At 34.5% G+C, this 20,757-nt stretch overlaps 1 protein-coding gene, 1 long non-coding RNA gene and 1 pseudogene across 2 annotated transcripts; all 3 read left to right on the top strand.

The window, feature by feature from the left end:
* Positions 1 to 1,089: 1,089 nt before the first annotated feature.
* LOC123910772 (chloride channel protein CLC-c-like) lies at positions 1,090 to 5,107 on the top strand. The gene is made up of 5 exons (XM_045961989.1): positions 1,090 to 1,295; positions 2,330 to 2,708; positions 2,800 to 3,338; positions 3,593 to 4,733; positions 4,868 to 5,107. The coding sequence occupies exons 1-5, from the start codon at positions 1,120 to 1,122 to the stop codon at positions 4,952 to 4,954; spliced, it is 2,322 nt and encodes a 773-aa protein (XP_045817945.1). The 5' UTR covers positions 1,090 to 1,119; the 3' UTR covers positions 4,955 to 5,107.
* Positions 5,108 to 6,874: 1,767 nt separating this feature from the next.
* Positions 6,875 to 20,717, top strand: LOC123904618 (annotated as a pseudogene).
* Positions 7,987 to 8,655, top strand: LOC123910771. Its single transcript, XR_006810310.1, has 2 exons — positions 7,987 to 8,252; positions 8,570 to 8,655. It is a non-coding gene; the product is annotated as an uncharacterized LOC123910771 (long non-coding RNA).
* Positions 20,718 to 20,757: the final 40 nt, after the last annotated feature.

Genomic DNA, 20,757 nt, shown 5'->3' with positions numbered 1-20,757 from the left:
AGGAAAAATTTGAAGTAACTATAATGAGTTACTCTTGAAGTTAATATATTTTTCCTATTTTTTATTTATATTTTGATCACTTAACTTTCTTTTTTTAAGCAAATTTTGATCACTTCAAGATTAAATTAACCTGCCGTCCATTTGCTTTTTAGTTTTTTATGTAGGGGTTGGACGGTCATCCTATTTATCCACCTTATCCACCTTAAGAGTTGGAGGTCGTTTGTTATAGCTTATTTTAAAAAAAAAAATTACTTTTTTTTTATAAAAATAATCACTTTTAATTGTTATGCATCTGTTTGATACAGATTTTTAAAATAATCAGAAGCTGAAAATAATCAGAAAATAGCTAAAAATGAGAAGCTACTAAGAGTAGCTTATAAATAATAGATTTTTTGTAGAGGAGAGAGAAAAGAAATGTTAAAAAAAGAAAGTTATTTGTAATTAAAAAAATCACTTTTATAAGTTGTATTCAAACAAACTAAAAATTATTTTATTTAAAAAAAATGATTTTTATTATAATAAACAAACACAAAGAAAATTTAACTTTTCTAAAAATCTCTAAAAACTAATCTCTAAATTATTTTACATTAAAATCACTATTTTTTTAATCTATAACAAACGGACACTTAAAGACAATTAGAAAAATAATAAGTATGGAGAGACACATGTGTCATTAACTAATCTCGACCAATCAATTTTAATCAAAGAGTTAATATTCATTCTCACATAAAAAAGTATTCTCACTTGATATGCCATATATATATATATATAGTATATCATAAAAGTTTGACCAAAAAAAAAATATCATTATCCATTTGTAAAATATAAGCAAAAATGTAAATGTATCTTGGTATAAAATTTAGATCAAATACATGAATATGTTTGGTTTATTTTGCTATTTATGAGTACACATATTATTAATTAGGTAATATAATTTGAAAAAGTAATCTATATTGTATTACACTAAAAAATTGAAATATACCTTGACCAAAATACATACACTTATTTTTAAAACAATTTTTTTGTTATAAAAGTGACAGGGCAAAGAAAGTGTTACAATACATGCAGAGGATCGAACTGAAGGGAAGAGTATTATCAGAATATATAGTGAATAAAAAGATGGAGTGGGAGGAGGAAATAGAGGAAAGGATTGAGATAGTCTGTAATGATCACAACAATGATGATCACATGATGAATCAGAAACAACCGTTATTGTTGAGAAGGAGAATCAATAACTCTTCTCAGCAGGCTATTGTTGGAGCCAATATTTGTCCCATTCAAAGTCTTGATTATGAGTTAGTACTATTTGTCTTCTTCTTTTCATTTCTGCATACAATTAATTATCATCTTGTATAAATTAATTATTAATTACTTATGGATTATTTGCCCATCTAAAAAAAATAATTATTTGATTTTTTTAGGATAAATCAATCTCATAACTCTCTTTTTGTCTGCACTCAATTTGACTTCCTTCTCTTTTAACTAAGATTGTTTGAATTTTAACATTTTTAAATTTTTTTCTTCTCATTTTTGACATTTTTTCTTCTTCTCAATTTGATCTCTTTCTCTTTTAACTAAGATTTAATCTCATATGTGTAATTCTTTTATAAGGATATCTTATCATGTCATAGTTAAAAAATGTTACATAATTAAACTTAAAAAACATAGTAAATAATGTGTGCACAAAATACAACCAAATGTTAGTTGGTTCAGTGATGATTGGCGCTGAACTTTGTAGGGAGGACTACAGTTCGATCCCCGCAACTGCATTTGGGAGGGAACCGGAATCACTTGATGCCAGAACTCACCCCGAACTCTGGATTACTAGGGTCTGTTCTCATAGGAACCAGATGGTGAAAACAAAAAATACATAATAAAATAATAAAATAAGTGTTTATAAGGTGTGAATAAGGTGCCGACATGTTGTCACGCCTTAAGATTACAACATTAAACATTATGAATTTGTAACAAAAATAAAAATTAAGTACTATGGAGGAAGGGAAAGTTTTCACGAAGAATTGATTAATATTTGAAGGGAAGAATAATTTTTTTCTTGAAGAATACTTTAATTGTAAGATCAAATATTAATATTTCGAGGGTGAACAAGTTAAACTTAGTCTCATAGAATGTCATTTGTGGAAATACTGTATGGAAGATACCGAAGCCACTAAATTAATTAATTAATATGGTTTCGTTAAAAAATAATGGGATGTTTTATTTAGTGCACAGTTTCTTTCATTGCTGTTTTTGGTTTTGATCAAAATTTTGTTGAGTGTGTGTGTGTGTGTGTGATTATATGTTAATTTTGGTGGCATGATGCATTCTGCAGGTTAATTGAGAATGATCTGTTGAAGCAGGATTGGAGGTCAAGAACCAAGGTTGAGATATACCAATATGTTGTTCTGAAATGGAGCCTTGCACTTCTTATTGGTTTAATTACTGGATTTGTTGGGTTTTTTAACAACCTTGGAGTTGAGAATATTGCTGGTTTCAAACTTTTACTCACCAACAATCTCATGCTCAAGCAAAAGTATCATGAGGCATTTGCAGCATATGTCGCTTGTAACATGATTTTAGGGGCTGCGGCTGCAGCCCTGTGTGCTTATATTGCCCCTGCAGCAGCAGGTTCCGGCATACCAGAGGTAAAGGCATACCTCAATGGCATTGATGCGCATTCTATATTGGCTCCGTCTACCCTTTTTGTCAAGGTACCTAATTAACTTGTAATTGGTTTTAATTTGAATACACTCACAAAACAAAACAAATAGCTGTTAGCTAATGGTTTGAAGTGGTGGTCAGATATTTGGTTCAATTTTAGGAGTTGCTGGTGGTTTCGTTGTGGGGAAAGAAGGACCCATGGTACATACAGGTGCTTGCATTGCTAATTTACTCGGACAAGGCGGTTCTCGTAAATATCGACTCACCTGGAAATGGCTCAGATACTTCAAAAATGATAGAGATCGAAGGGATTTGATCACTTGCGGTGCAGCTGCAGGTGTTACCGCTGCCTTCCGTGCTCCTGTTGGTGGTGTTCTTTTCGCACTCGAAGAAGCTGCTTCGTGGTGGAGGAGTGCTCTTCTATGGCGTACATTCTTTACCACTGCTGTAGTAGCAGTTGTTTTAAGGAGTTTTATACAATTTTGTCATCAAGGAGGAGGCAAATGCGGTCTCTTTGGCGAAGGAGGACTCATAATGTTTGATGTTAATTCTGCAAAGCCTTCCTACACCACATTTGATCTACTCACAGTTATATTTCTCGGAGTCATTGGAGGTCTTATGGGAAGCCTTTACAATTATCTTGTTGATAAAGTCCTTCGCACTTACACCGCTATAAATGAGTATGTCCCTATATATACAGTTCTCTTTTATAATTACTAATTTGGTAAATAGCAGTTGTATTATAATAGAATTTGAACCAATAACTATTGTTTTGTGACACGCTATTTGGTATACATTGCTATCAAATAGTGGCTATATAGCACTAGTGCCGCATAGCACAATTTTGATCAAACTGTTATTTTCTTCGATCTGCAATTAACAACACTGATTTGGTGCATGGATTGTGACATATATTAACTGAATTGAATTGCAGGAGAGGTCCAATATTCAAGATTTTACTGGTGATGATTATCTCGATTGTGACATCTTGTATTCGATTTGGGCTTCCGTTGCTATCAAAGTGTGTGCCATGTCCAGGGGAGTGCCCTAGCCCCCCAACCGCAGGTTTCTCAATACACTACGACAATTTTCAATGTCCACCCAACCACTACAATGATCTCAGCTCTCTCCTTTTCACCACCAACGACGATGCCATCCGCAACCTGTTCAGTAATGGCTCCGACTCTGCCAATGCCGGATTTCAACTTTCAACTCTCATAATTTTCTTCGTGGCAATATACTTGCTTGGAATTGTGACATACGGTGTTGCCATTCCCTCTGGTCTATTCATTCCAGTCATACTTGCTGGAGCTTCCTATGGGCGTCTAATAGGGACTGTGTTGGATCAATTCACAGTTCTTGATACTGGTTTGTTTGCTCTCCTTGGAGCAGCATCCTTCCTTGGTGGAACCATGAGAATGACAGTTTCTCTCTGTGTCATACTTCTTGAGCTCACGGATAACTTGTTGATGCTACCATTGGTAATGTTGGTTCTCCTCATTTCTAAAACAGTGGCCGATTGTTTTAACAAAGGTGTTTATGATCAGATTGTGGAGTTCAAGGGACTGCCTTATATGGAAGCACATGCAGAGCCGTACATGAGGAATTTAGTTGCAGGCGACGTTGTTTCTGGTCCACTGTTTTCTTTTTGTGGGATCGAGAAAGTGGGGAATATTGTTCATGCTTTGAAGGTGACAAAACATCATGGATTTCCTGTAATTGACGAGCCTCCTTTGACGGATTCTCCTGAGTTGTGTGGGTTGGTATTAAGGTCTCATCTGCTGGTACTTCTCAAGCACAAGACATTGTTCACTAGGGAGAGAGTGTTGACAGGATCTACCATTATGAACAAGGTTAAGGCAAGTGATTTTGCGAAACCGGGTTTAGGGAGAGGGATAATAAGGGTGGAGGATTTAGACATTTCACAAGAGGATATGGAAATGTTTGTTGATCTTCATCCAATCACTAATACATCTCCATATACTGTTGTTGAAACAATGTCTCTTGCAAAAGCTGCTCTTCTTTTCCGGGAGCTTGGACTCAGGCACTTGCTCGTCGTGCCCAAGAAACCAGGAGTAAGTCTTTTTTTTTTTTTTGCAATACCTTTGATTGTTTTGTTAATTAGAGTTGAATAATAATGAGGATATGGAGTAGTACTTACTATAACTACCTAACTAACTAAGTAACTAACGTTTGTAATGTTATGCAGAGGCCTCCAATTGTTGGGATCCTGACAAGGCATGATTTCATGTCTGAGTATATCTTGGGGCTATTCCCCAACTTGAATAAAGACTAATTAAAGCTTCGTGGAAACCAATTTATGCATATGGACATCATATGAATTATCATTAATTAATACTTTTTCTTTACGATAGGATGAATTTTCATTTGTTAGTATCTTTGTTTTTGGGAATTTTGGGTTGGATTTACTGCATAGGAATTTACTTATCAATGGACATCAAATATAAGATATGATAAGACCTTATCATGTCTATTTCTCTTTGAAATTAGTGATTCTCTTGCCTTACACATAAATCTAAATTTATCACAATCCAATTTTAATTATCACAATTTTTTTATCATGCCGATGTCTATCTTTTAGAGGTTACCTAATATTTTGTTAATAGTAAAACATGGAATGACAACACTCGTGTGATATCGGAAAGGATGAGTAATAAACACACCAAATGGAATTTCTTATAATGAGGTTACCTAATATTTTGTTAATAGTAGAACATGGAACGACAACACTCGTGTAACATCGGAAAGGATGAGTAATAAACACACCACACACCAAATGGAATTTCTTATAATGGTGTTGCACCAAAGCCTATCAGGGTCCTCTATGAAACAACACACACTCAATCGATGGAAAAGATTTATGAGGTTATTGGTTTTGACAAGAAACAATTTAAACCAATGATCATTTGAAGATATTCAGCTTGTAGGAAATACATATCATAAGATATCCGCCTTGGTATATGACCTTGTTTTATCGTAATGAATTTTTAGTGTGTGTTTGATATGTTAAAGGATAATTACTGGACAGGACAGTACAAAACAGAACAGCACAACATATGACATAACAGCACAGAACAACTTTTTGTGATATTGATCAATTTTTTGTCTTATAGGATATTTTGTTAACAAAATGGTATTTTGGTATTTTAGACAACTTGTACTGCGGACAAAAAGTTGTACTGTGGTTTAGTAAGGGACAAAAATTTCTGTTTTTGTCCTGTCCATTCCTCCAAGTTTGTCCGGTTACTGAAACAATTTTACAATCAAACATAGTACAACTAAAGTTGTCTTGATAATACCGGTTATCAAAATACTTTTACAATGTATGCATATGTTTTAATAATTTTTGTTTCACATGTGACTTGTTATCGTTATTGTTGATTGATTGTTTACCTTCAAACTATTAATTCAAGTGTAGTATAGAAAAATCTAAAATGCGGCGACAAAAAAAAATCCTAAAGATATATTTTGTGAAATATTATAAATGAGCAGATAAATTTACAATTGAGCAAAAATATAGATAAAAAGACAAAGATGGAGAACATTAGGAATTATAAATAAATAAAGGCTTAAATGCAGTTTTGCCCCCTGTTTTGATTAAATCAAAATTTTATCTTCATTGTTTTAAAACGCGGACTTTTACCCCATAAAATTCTGCTTTCGAGTCACAACTTCAAAGCGTCGCACACAACTCAATTTGGATCAATAATTCACCAAACGGATACCGAAATGACCGTAATCGAGTTATCATTCCACATAATCAAACCCCACTAAAAATGCAAATATGAATATACCACATCCGTGGAAACATAACCTAAAAGTTTGTGAAAACCAACTTTGAGTTCTGAAACAACACAACCCCAGAAGATAACTCGATTACAGTCATTTTGGTATACGTTTGGTGAATTATTAATCCAAATTGAGTTGTGTGCGAAACTTTGAAGTTGTGACTCGAAAACAGAATTTTAGAGAGCAAAATCCAAAAAATTATAAAACAGGGGATAAAAGTCCGCATTTTAAAACAAGGAGGGTAAAATTCCGATTTAATCAAAACATGAAGTAAAATTGCATTTAAGCCATAAATAAATTATCAAATCAAGGGTAGTATTTTTTGTTTTGTTTTGGGCAATCAAGGGTGTATAACAAAGACCTAAAATGCGTAAAAAACCTAAAGATATATATATTTTGTGACGAATTTAATTTATGGAAATCGGAATTTAAAGGTAAAAAGCTTAAGAGTAAACATAATGCAACTTTTATTTAGTGTAGTAGTATTTATAGAACATTCAAGGATCAAGGTGAAGAATTGAGGAGAGAAGAGAATTATGGAAATCGAAGAAGAGAGAAAGAAATTGGAATCATCGTCATCAGAGATGATGGTTCGAAAGGAGAAGAGGAAGGCAATGAAGAAGATGAAGAGAAAGGAAAGAAGAAAGGAGATTGCTGAGAAGGAGCGTCTGGAGGAAGAAGCACTCCTCAACGATCCCGAATTGCAGAGGAAGATGTTACTGTTGGAGCAGGAAGAGGCTGAGAGAATCGAAAGGGACAGGATCGCATTTCTAGAGAGGGAAAAGGATTGGATCATCAAACAACAACAACGAGAAGAAGAAGAAGAAGAAGAAGAAGAAGACGACGACGACAAATTCAACAACACTGATAATAAAGAAGAAGAAGAAGAAGATGAAGAAGATGGTCCTCCTGAGATTATCTGGCAAGGAAACGAAATAATCATTAAGAAGAAGAAAAAGGTCAAGTCCCCCAACCTTCTCCTCCTCCACCACCACCAGGTAAGTAATTCTCTATACCATTCATCATTCAATTCAATCAATTGTTGTTATAATTAATTAATTAATTAATTAATTCGCAGGAGCATGATGTCGTCACTAATAATAGACCTACATCAAACCCCTTTCCCCCGGAATCTCCCTCTCAAACTCACTCCAATTCAGCGCTTCTTCTTCTGGAGAATAATAGTAATGTTGCTCAACAATTACCTAATTTCGGAACTGAACTGGTCAGTAATTTCATTCCTTCATTATTAATTATTGTTATTACTAGACTAGACTAGAAAAGCAACTCACTCACCTACTGTGCTGCTTGGTTGGTTTGCAGGATAAAGCTCACTGTCCTTTTCATCTTAAAACAGCAGCATGTCGTTTTGGTGATCGCTGTAGCAGGGTCCATTTTTACCCCGACAAGTCGTGCACCATTCTCATCAAAAACATGTACAATGGTCCTGGCCTTGCTTGGGAACAAGACGAAGGCCTTGAGGTCTGTCTGTTCATTCATTCATTCCTCTGTGTATCCTATTCCTATTCCTCCAATTATTATTATTATTATTATTGCAAACTCAGTTGCTTCCCTTAATTGCTAATCTCTTCATGCAGTTGCTTCCTCTCATATTTCTCCTTCTAAAAGAGAGAGAGAGAGAGAGAGAGAGTCTATTCTGTTCACTACTTCAATTTATAGATATTTCTTCTGTTCTTTCACTCTATAATTATCACAGATTCATTTCAGTGGAGGAGACTCCTCATTTCGGCTTAGCTTGCTTCAACTTAAACATATTACCTGTTGTATCCTACTTGCCCACCTTCGGATTAACATGTCAAATATTCATCTCCCTTCCTTACTCAATCTAGTTATTTCTTTTATTAATTTTCCATCTACATTGTTTTTTTTATTTCATGTTCAACTCCTTTTTTTCCTATACAATTTCCATCATCTTACCTTTCTAACATTTTATGCATTGTTTCAGATTCACATTAATGTTGTGTCAACACAATATTTTAAAGTAGATTCATTAATTATATTGTACACTCAATGTCACTTTTAAAAGAATAAAAGTCTTTCTTACAAATATTACATGTTCTTGTTCCTTAACCATAAGTAGTTGCCAGGCAATATCCCAGTCATGGCTTCAGGAGCTATGATGCAGACTAATGGTCATGACCTTCAAAGGGTTTGAGATTGTGGCAGCAAAATCTTATAAACCTGGATGCAGTTACTGATTCTTAAAATATTTTGGTATTTGTGAATTTTTTTAGTTTTCTGTGGTAGGAGGGAGGGTTTTACGCACTGACTAAGTGTTTGAGTCTACTACTGCGTCAAGATTAGTTCTTGTGACGAGTTGTAGACACAACACTTAGTCAGTGAATCTTTTCGTTATCGTCAAATGGTAGTAGTATTTTCAATACAATGGCCATGACCTTCAAAGGGTTTGAGATGGTGGCAGCACAACACTTTTTGTTTTTATTAAAGTTATTACTTTAAGAACATAACACACGAGTCAATGTAAAAATGCACTAATTGTGGCTTGGAGCATTGGGCTATCCATATAATTTGGCTGAAAGTTCTCATTAAATAGATTAAGCCTACAAAATTTCATATAATTTGAAGACTGGTTATATTTCACTGCATAATTTCTTTCTAATATATAATGGCTATTGCTAACATGCATAAGTGACGCATGTGGTGTGTGATGCACAAGTAATTTCAACCTTTGGATTTGTTTAAAACAATTTGGTATGCACAATCATATAGATTAAATCAAACAATTCAATTTACATGTTTACTTACATAAAGTTTTTAAATGGTGCGGGATCCCCGTTTTACACACACACCCACATTTATGCAGATAATTTCACTATCACTTTGTATGTATTGTTATATTATATTTAAATACTTAAGATCTCGTTTGACTTGTTAACCGCTGTTTTCAGTATACAGATGAGGAGGTTGAACGCTGTTTTGAAGAGTTTTATGAAGATGTTCACACAGAGTTCCTGAAGTTTGGAGAAATTGTGAACTTCAAGGTTCCTTTTTACTACTATATATTTATGTATATACGTTTGCATATTTATCAAATGATTTTAGCTTTAGTTTAGGTTAACATAGTTTTCAATATCTATGAATAGAATTTTTTATGTTCTACATGAAACATAGCAAGTGTTAATAAATGATGGTTTATATTTCTCTCTTGCTATATAGAGTGGGATAAGAACAAATAGAATGGAGAACTTACACTGGCATTTATATACGTCTTGTTCTTGTACTCCTTTCTTATCATACATATAGAACCAATATTTTTGTAAAATAAAATAAAGTTCCAGGGGCATTTAGAAGTGACTAATGAGCCAAAAGGGGATATCACTTTTTCATTTTTGTGAAGTATATAAAATATTGTTGCCCCTATCTCTGGTTTCGCTGCATCTCCCACCTACACAATTACTTGCATCTCGGTGTATTAAACATATTATCTATATATCCCTGTCAGGTGTGTAAAAATGGTTCATTTCACTTGCGAGGAAATGTCTACGTACAGTACAAGTTGTTGGATTCTGCTCTGCTTGCTTATAAATCAGTTAACGGTCGCTATTTCGCTGGGAAACAGGTATTGCATTACTTTGTCTTGTTTGCACCAGATGAATATCTTGAATGTTGCCAGTATGTTTGGATGAATTTCATGAAAGCATAGTTGATAATTTCTTGCTATAATGGTGGAGCAGTAATGTGTGGCCTTTGGTTGCTTCAAGCTTCTATAGGCGGTGTCGTGATTTTTTCAATAGCGGAAGTTACAGCCAGTAGAATTGCAGGAAAAATTGGCCATTGAAACCACTATCTTTCACATGGACAAAAACACATATTTACCTTGTTTTGTTTCTGTGTGAGAAAAAAGAAATAGGGAATTCCAGTTAACACGGACCCTTGCCTATTTCATTTCCACTAGTGCCGGCGCTCGCATCTTTTTCTGCCAACTCTGGTGGTTTCCTACAATCCACTGTTCTCCAAATTCATGTATCTCTATTACAGTGTTGCTTGATCTCTGTTCGTTTTTTGGGGTCTGTTGCTCTGTGCTGTGATCTGGGATTGATCACTATGTATGAGTCCTTAGTGTGAAACTGATTCACGTGTCTTCGGAAATTTGCTTGGGACTTCATCTATACTGTGTTCAATTACTGACTAATTTCCTGATTTTGTATTTATGTACTGTAACTTAAGTTATATCTAAGGAAAGCCTGACGAAATATTTGATTTTAAAGTTGGTAAATAGAAAGATTTAGGATTTTAGGTTTAATGTACAGAATATTTGAAACTTCGTCACATTGTTCAAATTTTTATCTGGCTATGATTTATGGCAGGTGAACTGTAAATTTGTTAATTTAACAAGATGGAAGGTTGCCATTTGTGGCGAGTATATGAAGTCAGGTTACAAGGTATAGAATAATATAATGACTATCTTTTATTTTGTCTTTTGGATTCAGCCAAGTGCTCCCGGTTCATTTGTGCAAATCATATGACCTTTGCTCTTGGTGGTTTCAAGTTAAGTTTTACAATCTATAAAATGCTGCAAAATGCTTTCAGTCAACAAATCATGCCCATAAATTGATGTTGTTCTTTTCTTTTACATCTTAACAGACTTGTTCCCATGGAACAGCTTGCAATTTTATCCATTGTTTCCGTAATCCTGGTGGAGACTATGGATGGGCCGATTCTGACAAACCACCACCGAAGTTTTGGGTTAAGGAGATGATTGCTTTATTTGGTCATTCTGACGATGATCATGGAAATTTTAGTGCACTGAAGCACTCCAGCAATGTCCCAAAAACAGATTCTGACAGGTGCGCTTTCAATTGATTACTGAAATTGAGAACCTATGTAAAATAATGTAGATGTAGAGTTGTTAATTTTGGCATGGTGGAGGAAAATCAGCGTTTATGATTAGTGTTTTAAAGGTAAAAAGCTTAAGAGTAAACATAATGCAACTTTTATTTAGTGTAGTAGTATTTATAGAACATTCAAGGATCAAGGTGAAGAATTTGTCAGGCAAAAAAGAATTTGGTGATGTGATCACTGCAGGAAGCCACGATGTAGACAAAACCCTCACAGTCCTGACACGGTTTATAGTCTTCAATGAAGGAAATAAAATTCATTCAAAATAAGATTTCAGTCAAAAAAATTAAAAAATTTTTGAAGTCTACGCAATACAGCTTTATTTTTTCACTTGCTGCATTAAGGCTATGTTTGAGAGTTGAATTTTGGAGGGAACGGAAGGGGAATACTTTTTCTCCATGTCTAATTAAAATATATCATAACATTTATGAAATCCATTAAAAGAGTCATTGAAATATTATATAATCATCTATCATGTCATTCATTCAATTTTAAAAATCTGAAATATATGTCAGCATATAGACATAGCCCTCCAAAAGCCTCTAAAAACCAACTCCCAAACATTCCCCAAGAGAAAAAGCTAGTTTTACTGGTGATAAAATTTGTGGATGTAGAGAAAATATAACTTAGGATAACTTTCTTCTGATTGAAATTGAAGTTATTCAATCTGTCTCGATTTAAGTTGCCATAGTTTGTTTAATGATGTTTTGACAGTCTTTTGTTTAATGATGTTAATGTTCTGTAATTGCATGTCTAGTTTGTACTTGTTCTTATAGTATCATAATCTTTTTCTAGGTATCACTCAAGAAGATCAAGATCTAGGGAGAAGGGTCAGTTAAATGGTGGTCGTTCTGGTAGAAGAAAAGAGGAAGATGAAAGTAAGCAAAGAACTCCTGATGAGGAGTGGAATACCGACTTTAAAGACAGCCATAAAAGGAAATGCAGGAACAGAACTCCTGATACTGATTCTAATAGGGAATGGTTAGAAGAGGTAGATAGGGAAAAGTACCATGAACACACAAGGAAAAGCTCATTTCGTAGGAACAAGGATGACAGTAGCAGAAGGCATGAAGAGTATTCTGATGTGGATAGGGTTACCATAAACAGGGGCAACAAAAAGCAGCACGACAGAAAAGGAAGGAACTCACGAAAGTGGAACCGGGATAGTAGGGACTGGATTTATGAGGCTGGATCTGATGAGGATAGTGATAGAGAAAGGAACCGTAGTAGCCAAAGGAAAGGATCGAGACATCATAGCAGGGGCAACAGTAATGTAACTGATGAATCTGAATCTGACATAGATAGAGAGCATGAAGAGTATTCTGATGCAGATTGGGATGCTATGACTAGGAACAATGAAAAGAACCATGGCAGCAAAGGAAGGAACTCACAAAAGTTGAACATGGATAGTAGGTACCGGGTATATGAGGCTGGATCAGATGAGGATAGACATAGAAAAAGGCATCATAGTAGCCAAATGAAAGAATCTAGACGTCGCAGCAGGGGCAGCAGTTATGTAATCGATGAATCTGACAAAGATAGAGGAGAGATGGAAACACATAATTACTCTAGGGAAAGCTCGAGACATAGAAGATCTAGTCTTCAGGAGTACTGTGAAGACTATGAGAATGAAAATGACAAGATTGATGGTTGGTCTCAGAAAGAGACTGACCAGCGAGCTTATCATCCCGAAAAGAAAAGATTAAGACACCAGAAGAAATTAGATTCCACCAATGGAGACAATAAGAATGTAAGTCACGAAAAGAGTGGAGAGTCGTCTAGCAAGATTTCAAGTTAAACTCTTTGGGATAAAGTTAAACTCTGAAAAATTGTTATAAAATGATAATAACTGCCATTTTAATTAAGAATAACTTTATTATCTTATTAGTGATAAAAATTGGTTAGGCGAGGAATGACAATTTTTTCAATGGAAAATAGTTGTAGACCGACGAATTTATTCTCTATGTTAATTAATGTTGGGCATAATGTTTCCCTAATGGAGTGGTTCTAAAATATTTCAACATGATATCATCGTATCATTTTTTCCAAGGCGTCCATCTTATGAGTTTGTGTATTTTGAAAGGAATTGGCATGTCCTTTTTTGTCCTGTGTTTTCTTTTTCCTGCTTTACTTTTGAATGAAAACTGAGTGGGATTGAAAGGTTCCCGTCCCTGCGTTTAGTTTTTTGTTTGGTATAAAAAAATTCTACGGTCTGATTTAATTACTGAAGTAAGCTATGCTCTCTCGATAAAATGTAGGGACAACGTTACGGACTCATGAGTAGAATATAGAGACAATATTGAGGCAGAATAGAGTAAAAAAATCATACATTTATTACAATATTAGTTGTAAACCACATTTTTGTTCCTCTAGTCTACAAGAAAATTAAAGAAACTTTATTCTGTAAAATATTATTAATTGATATAATTGATATAGAGTCTGCAATTCATGTCTAGATTTTGAATTCCATAAACTAGTGTTTTGATTAAGATGATACAATTTTTCTATGCATCCAGAGATTCCCTCTTTAGGTGTTCACATCTAAAAATAAAATACATGTTAGTGGAATTTGGTACGATAGACGATTAACGGAGTGTTCAAGTGAACCTTAGACGAGAGCGTATCAAATGGGTATAAACATAGTTGAAAACGAGAAGGCCAAATCTTTCTCAAGCCTATTGAGTTTAGCGGGGTCGCCAGGACTTTAAGACTTGGTCAAAAGACAATAAGACTTGATAATTAGGCGTTTTGATCATGCTCCACGTTTATGGTGCCACTAGCATTAGAGGGCAAAGAATACAAACACCACTTTGGGAACTACGATTACCTATGAAGGGAAGATTTAACGCACTATCCGCCAAATAAGGCAGGGACTTAAGTCTCCTTCAATCACATCTCTCATACTCTCTCCATCACTAATTTGTCTCTATCTCTCTCTTTGCATTTTCTCTTTTTTTATTATTTTTATTTATATTGATCTTTTTATTTTTTCTTACCATTGTTTTCTTTGAAGGAAGGAAGATGATGATCCATCCTCATAAGGCAAATGATCAGTAGGCTGCACTTTTTGGCCAATATAGGGCTACCGTTTGCCTATAAATATCAAAGTTTGTACTAAATTTTAACCAGAATCAATAATCTATTTATACAATTTTTATCTTTTAATTTTTATACATTTCTTAAGTGAATAGTGAAACATCCCTACATGTCATACTTAATACTATTTGGAGTAGTTAAGGAACCCACAACTTGGGACAAAGTTCCTCCCTCAACGTAATTGTTTAAAGAAAAGGGAATTACAAGCTGACGAGAACTATGAGTCGATTTCATGACTAACTTTCAAGTTCAACAACAGTAGGTAGATATATTTTTTAACTAAAATTAAATTTGACCTTTTTTTTGAGTTAAAACGACATTCATTCATCAAATTAATAGAATACATCGAATAATACAATTCAAAATTGCTAAAAATTGAAAAATGTGAATTTGCGAACAAACTTGTAGCACTCAAGTTATTTGAACTTTTAAATTTATTTTTTTGGTTACAAGAGAGAAAAACAAAAACAAAAACAAAACTTCGATAATTGAACTTTTAATTTATCATATTGTTGAAAATTATCATTTGCTAGACCAAACTTCGATAATAATGTAACTATAAATGTATATCAATAAGTAAAATTCATAGATTTATTAAAAATAATGTAAAATTGATACACTATTTAAACATTTTTTCTCTTTTTTAATGAGAAGTATTTAATTTTTTTTTTTTTACAATTGTATTTGAACATGTTTGGGGTTTTAATAGTTGAAGCTACAATTTGTCAACTATACTAGTGCTTCAATAACTCCATTTCACATTTTTCATAAAATTTAATGGAGCAAGGCATAGTTATATATGCTAAATTTATTTGGAAAGAGAAAATAAACGGTAAATTTAAAGAAAAAAACAAAGAATAATAATCCAGTAACTTGGTTTAAGAGTTTTATGGTAAAATAAAATGAGAATTAAAAAGAAAATGATGGAATAATATTTATTTAGATTGGGGGCAGTGACGTAATTTGACGTGGTTAGGTTCGTGTGCGGTACGGCACAGCAGAGCACAACACACGCTTAGTTTGTTGTAAGTTTGTAACAGATTGATTAATAATATATACTGCGAGCGATCTTCGTTGCATTGCATGTCGTTGTTTGTTGCTTCTTCATCGTTGTTTGTTTATTGCATCTCTGTAATGTAATGTAATGTAATGTTGTTGAGGAAGTTAGTAAGTATTTTCCTCTTCTTTCGCATGTTTATTTGTTAGATTATTATTATTATTTATGGAATTCTATAATTGTTGTTAGTTAGTAAGTTTGTTTATTTGAACTGTTTCCTTTCTGTATCCCATTGAATTCAATTCAATTCCTCTACGCGTGAGTGAGTGAGTGAGTGCGTACACATTTCATTCCTCTTTTTTAGTTTTCAACATTTCATTATTTCGGGATCTATTCTTTCTATCATATTTCCCCCAAACCAAATAAACACACACTCTCGCCTGCATTGCATTGCATTGTATCAATTTAATTTCGATTGGATTTACGTCCTTAATCAATCAATCAATTGATTGATTAATGTAATGGGTTGTATATGCTCCAAAGGCAGCAAATCTACAAATGAATATGTTGCCCAAAACCACACAACACAATTCAATCCAAACAAATCATTAAAGCATTTGCTTCTCAATACTAATGATTCCACTGCGCGCCTCATATCCAACACTTACTCCCATGATGAAGGACACAAACAAAATAATATTGTTGGAATAGGAAAATATGATCATGATCATGATGATGACCACGATGACGAAAAGAGGATAAGCAGATGTTTGAGTTATGGGGATAGGGGATCGCTTATTGTTGTTGGTTGGCCTTCTTGGCTCACTTCTGTTGCCCCCGAAGCCATCGCTGGTTGGATACCTCGCAGACCCGACTCTTTTCACAAATTGGACAAGGCAAGCCTATTTTTATTTTATTTTTCCTATAATCCACTGCTAGCTAATTCATGTCTTTATTATTTATCACACTGCAGATTGGTCAAGGAACTTACAGCAGTGTTTACAGAGCTCGCGATCTTGAAACTAACAAAATTGTTGCTTTGAAGAAGGTTAAATTCGCTAATATGGATCCCGAAAGTGTTCGTTTTATGGCAAGAGAAATTGTTCTCCTAAGAAGGCTTGATCATCCAAATGTCATGAAACTTGAAGGAATGATTACTTCAAAGCTTTCTGGTAGTTTGTACCTTATTTTCGAATATATGGAACATGATCTTACTGGCCTTTCAACAATGCCTGGCAACAAGTTTACTCAACCACAGGTACATTCTTATGTTTGTATTTGATTTTAGGAATCAAAACCATTGTATCTGTTAGATGGAAGCTTTCAGCATTTTAAATTGAATATTTCCTCTAGGATTATAGTGGTATATTAAGACATGAGATATATTGAAATCAATATTTTTCTCCATCCGTGTATCTTTCTGTTGTTGTTAACTTGTCTAGTGTATTGTAATGCAGCCAATGCACTTAATTTTTCTGTCATGCAGCCATTTAACTTGTTATTTGAAGCAGACACAAAGTGTGTTTTAAGCAAAAAGACAAAACAATAGTGTATTTTCTTAAAAGGAGGTCATTGGTGGTTTCAATCCTGCTGTGTTTACAACTCTTAAGCTACATGTCTAATTTTTCTATACATTAATTGGCTTCATGTTCTTTTTCTTTTCCCAATGCGCTAAATATTTTTTGTCATGCTTCAGATCAAGTGTTATATGCAACAAATTCTTCGTGGTCTTGAGCATTGTCACAGTCGCGGTGTTATGCATCGTGACATCAAGGGCTCAAATCTTCTGCTTGACAATAATGGCAATCTGAAGATTGCTGATTTTGGGCTTGCAACTCATTTTCAGCCATCTCAAGGGCAGCCTTTAACAAGTCGTGTAGTTACCTTGTGGTACCGGCCACCTGAACTTTTGCTTGGAGCTACGGATTATGGAGTTGCTGTGGATTTATGGAGTGCTGGTTGTATTCTTGCAGAACTACTTGCCGGGAAGCCTATAATGCCTGGACGAACTGAGGTAAAACTAATCTTTTGTTCTAGATATGTATTAGGAACTGAGGAAATTATTGTAAAATAGAATGTATTATTTGCTAAATGTGATTGATTACAAGAGTTTCCCCCTATAACCCCCAGAGAAAACTCCTTCACAGGAAAAGAATTCCCTATGCTCTGTGAAAGCTGAAGGTAAAATGGAATATCAATAACTGCTTTCTACCCATCATCTCACCACCCTATACTTCCCTTGGCACTATATTTCCCTTGGCCTGTAACTAACTCTGCTCCCCAATCTCTTATGCAATCTCTTCTTCACCCCTTCTAGAATTTTGGTTCCCTGCTAAGAGTGTCAATTGGACCTATATCATCTTTGGGCCGAACAGTATGTAGATTCTACATCTTATTGGACATACTGAAAGCTTTTGCACATGTTATCTTGAACATTCCAGTTATGGTGAAATAAGTGTCGAAGTAATAGGTCCATTTTATCTACTTGTATTTGTAATGTAAAAGAAATTTACAGATTCACTTGGTGTAAACTAGAAGAAACGTAAATGATCATTGCATTTCTAACATGTTAGTTTTATAACAACTTAAATTATCTGCAACTATGTTGCTGATGAGAATAAGGAGCTTACAAGTAAAGACAGGTCTTATAAACCATCGACAAAAGAGGGAAGCCAGTATGCTTTTTGATCTCGTTTGAAATACTGAATTGTTTTAATATTTCTTTTCATTCAACTATCTGATTGGCATAGATATATTTCTATGATTTAATTGGGTGGTCGTGGGCACTAAGATCTGGTAATATATCATTATAGGTGGAGCAACTGCATAAAATCTTCAAGCTTTGTGGATCTCCTTCTGAAGAATACTGGAAGAAGTCAAAGCTACCACATGCGACAATTTTTAAACCTCAACAACCTTACAGACGTGTTGTTTCTGAGACATTCAAGGATTTTCCTTCATCAGCACTGAGCCTCTTGGAGGTCTTACTTGCTATTGAACCAAGCGATCGTGGAACTGCATCTTCAGCACTTCGGAATGAGGTAGCTATAAGTTATCTTCTTCGTGAATTGACTCAACAATTATTTTACCAACTGTTTTTCTTAGTCAATATCATTTTTCGTGTTTAGTTCTTCACATCAATGCCACTTCCTTGTGATCCATCAACTTTGCCAAAGTACCAACCGAGTAAGGAGTTTGATGCCAGACTTCGAGAAGAGGAAGCTAGAAGGTACATCTTCTTTTAATCTTCTTATCATCATAGATTCTCGTGTGATTTTGTCATATCTGATGTTTTCCTTATCTGCACAAATAGCAAAAATGTGCTGCTAGTGTAGTAGTGTGCTTCGATGATAATTTGTCTTTTATATTGATATGAGAAACTAAAATCTCAAGGGGAATGACATTATTATTTTCAAAATTTGATTTGCAATGACTAGAGGGATAGAAAGGCTCCCGTTTCTCACTTTTGCATTCTCTTGGAGATATTGATTTTCTGAACTTATTACTCACGCAACAAGTATCCAAGTTTCTTCTTTTTTCTTGTCTCCTCTATTTTTTGGCCTTTTTTATTTTGAGATAGCACCATTATTCTGATTTGTTTCTGTTATATTTTTCTTTAGCAATACTTTTCATTTGTCTATCTCACTACTGTTGTTACTATTTATTTTAAAACAGACGACGAACAGCAAATAAAGGACAAGGAAGACAGGAATCAGTTGGAAGGAATTTTAAAGAGTCTAAAGTTGTGCCAGCACCTGATGCTAATGTTAAGCTTCAGGCATCAATAGAGGTACTGAAAATTATTAACATAGTGTTAATGGAACTTTTTTGCTATAATTGTTTAGATTTACCTGATTCAGCATTTTCCTTGTAATTACTTTTTTCAGCAGAAGAGACGGGGGCAGTGTAATTCAAAATGCATTAGTGAGAAGTACAATCCTGAAGAGGAAGGAGGTTGCTTGCCTCTTGAACCTGCAAAGTCAAGAGCACATACTATCTTCTCTCATTCGGGCCAGTCAATGCATCCAAGTGCATATGGATCGTCACGCAATATGAATTTGAAAGAGGAAGTTGTTCTTACTGGCCCTGATCGTGTCTTTACATCAAGAAACTCTGAATTGAGAAAACAAAATTCCTACTGGCATGGTAGGACTGCACAATTATCGAGATTTTCTAATTCACTTGCAGTTCGAGGTGATTCACGGTTTGATATGGGTGGAGACCGTAATTTGAATTCACAGTGGCTAGAGGATCAATTTGATATGAGATATAGTCACTTGCCTGAAGGTGAGTCCAATCATTTGCTGGATGGAACCAAACATTCACGCAAGAAAGACTTCCATCTATTCGGGAGGGATCGTGCCATGGTAAAGAAATGACTTACAAACACTAATTTGTGCAATTGTTCTATTGTTTTCGAGTCAGCATTACATGCTCCTCTCTGATATTATGGAAGACGATGAATTTGATAGATGTTGAGACCATGGTCTGGTTGTCTGTCTTAATTTAAAAATTTCCTAGCAATGTGTGTATTGTTTTCCTACATATATACGCACCACAAGTATAATGCTAGAGGCCTGGAATCTATTTGTGGAATTCTTGAGAATGTTCTTTTTTTATCATAATTAGTTGTTTATGCTCACTGTGACTATGGAACTCTCTAGTAAATGACTTGCTTTTATTTGTGATTGCAGGGTCATGGTCCCAAAAATTGCCACATCAACTATTCTGGACCACTATTTCCTCCAGAGGATAATCTTGAAGAGATCCTTAAGGAGCATGAAAGACAAATCCAACAAGCTGTGCGCAAAGCTCGTCTGGCTAAGGAAAATAAAAAAGGCTGACAGTGAGAATGGCCAAACTGAGTCACTATTTCACCAAGTGAGAAGTGGCAAGTGACATTTCAAAGGAGGGTTTTGAATTTTGATGCATTTAATTTGGGACAAGGACATTTGAACACATTATTGGGCCTATGGCAATGGCAAGATAAACATTTTTGTTTTGGTAACTTGTCAAAATCTTGATGTCCAGAGATTATGGCTAAAACTAGGCTTCAATGTTCTGAGTCTGACACAGTAACACACACATAGGATATTTCATAACTACCGTAGAAGGTATTGTACAGTACAAAAGATCTTACCAACAAACTTGCAAGTTTCAGGAAGTATAGAGAAAAATGAAATTCATAGCCATTGATTGTATAAATTATAAAATTTTTGTGGTTTATATTAAATTAACACACAAGTGGATTGTTTCATTTCGGATGGTGAGGTCATTTCCATGGTATTATTAGCTTTGTACATTTTTCAAATTAC

This window comes from Trifolium pratense, linkage group LG2, assembly GCF_020283565.1.
Source record: "Trifolium pratense cultivar HEN17-A07 linkage group LG2, ARS_RC_1.1, whole genome shotgun sequence".
In the NCBI taxonomy this organism is placed as follows: domain Eukaryota; kingdom Viridiplantae; phylum Streptophyta; class Magnoliopsida; order Fabales; family Fabaceae; genus Trifolium; species Trifolium pratense.
The sequence above is the reverse complement of the archived record's forward strand: the minus strand, read 5'-3'. Positions and strand labels throughout refer to the sequence as shown.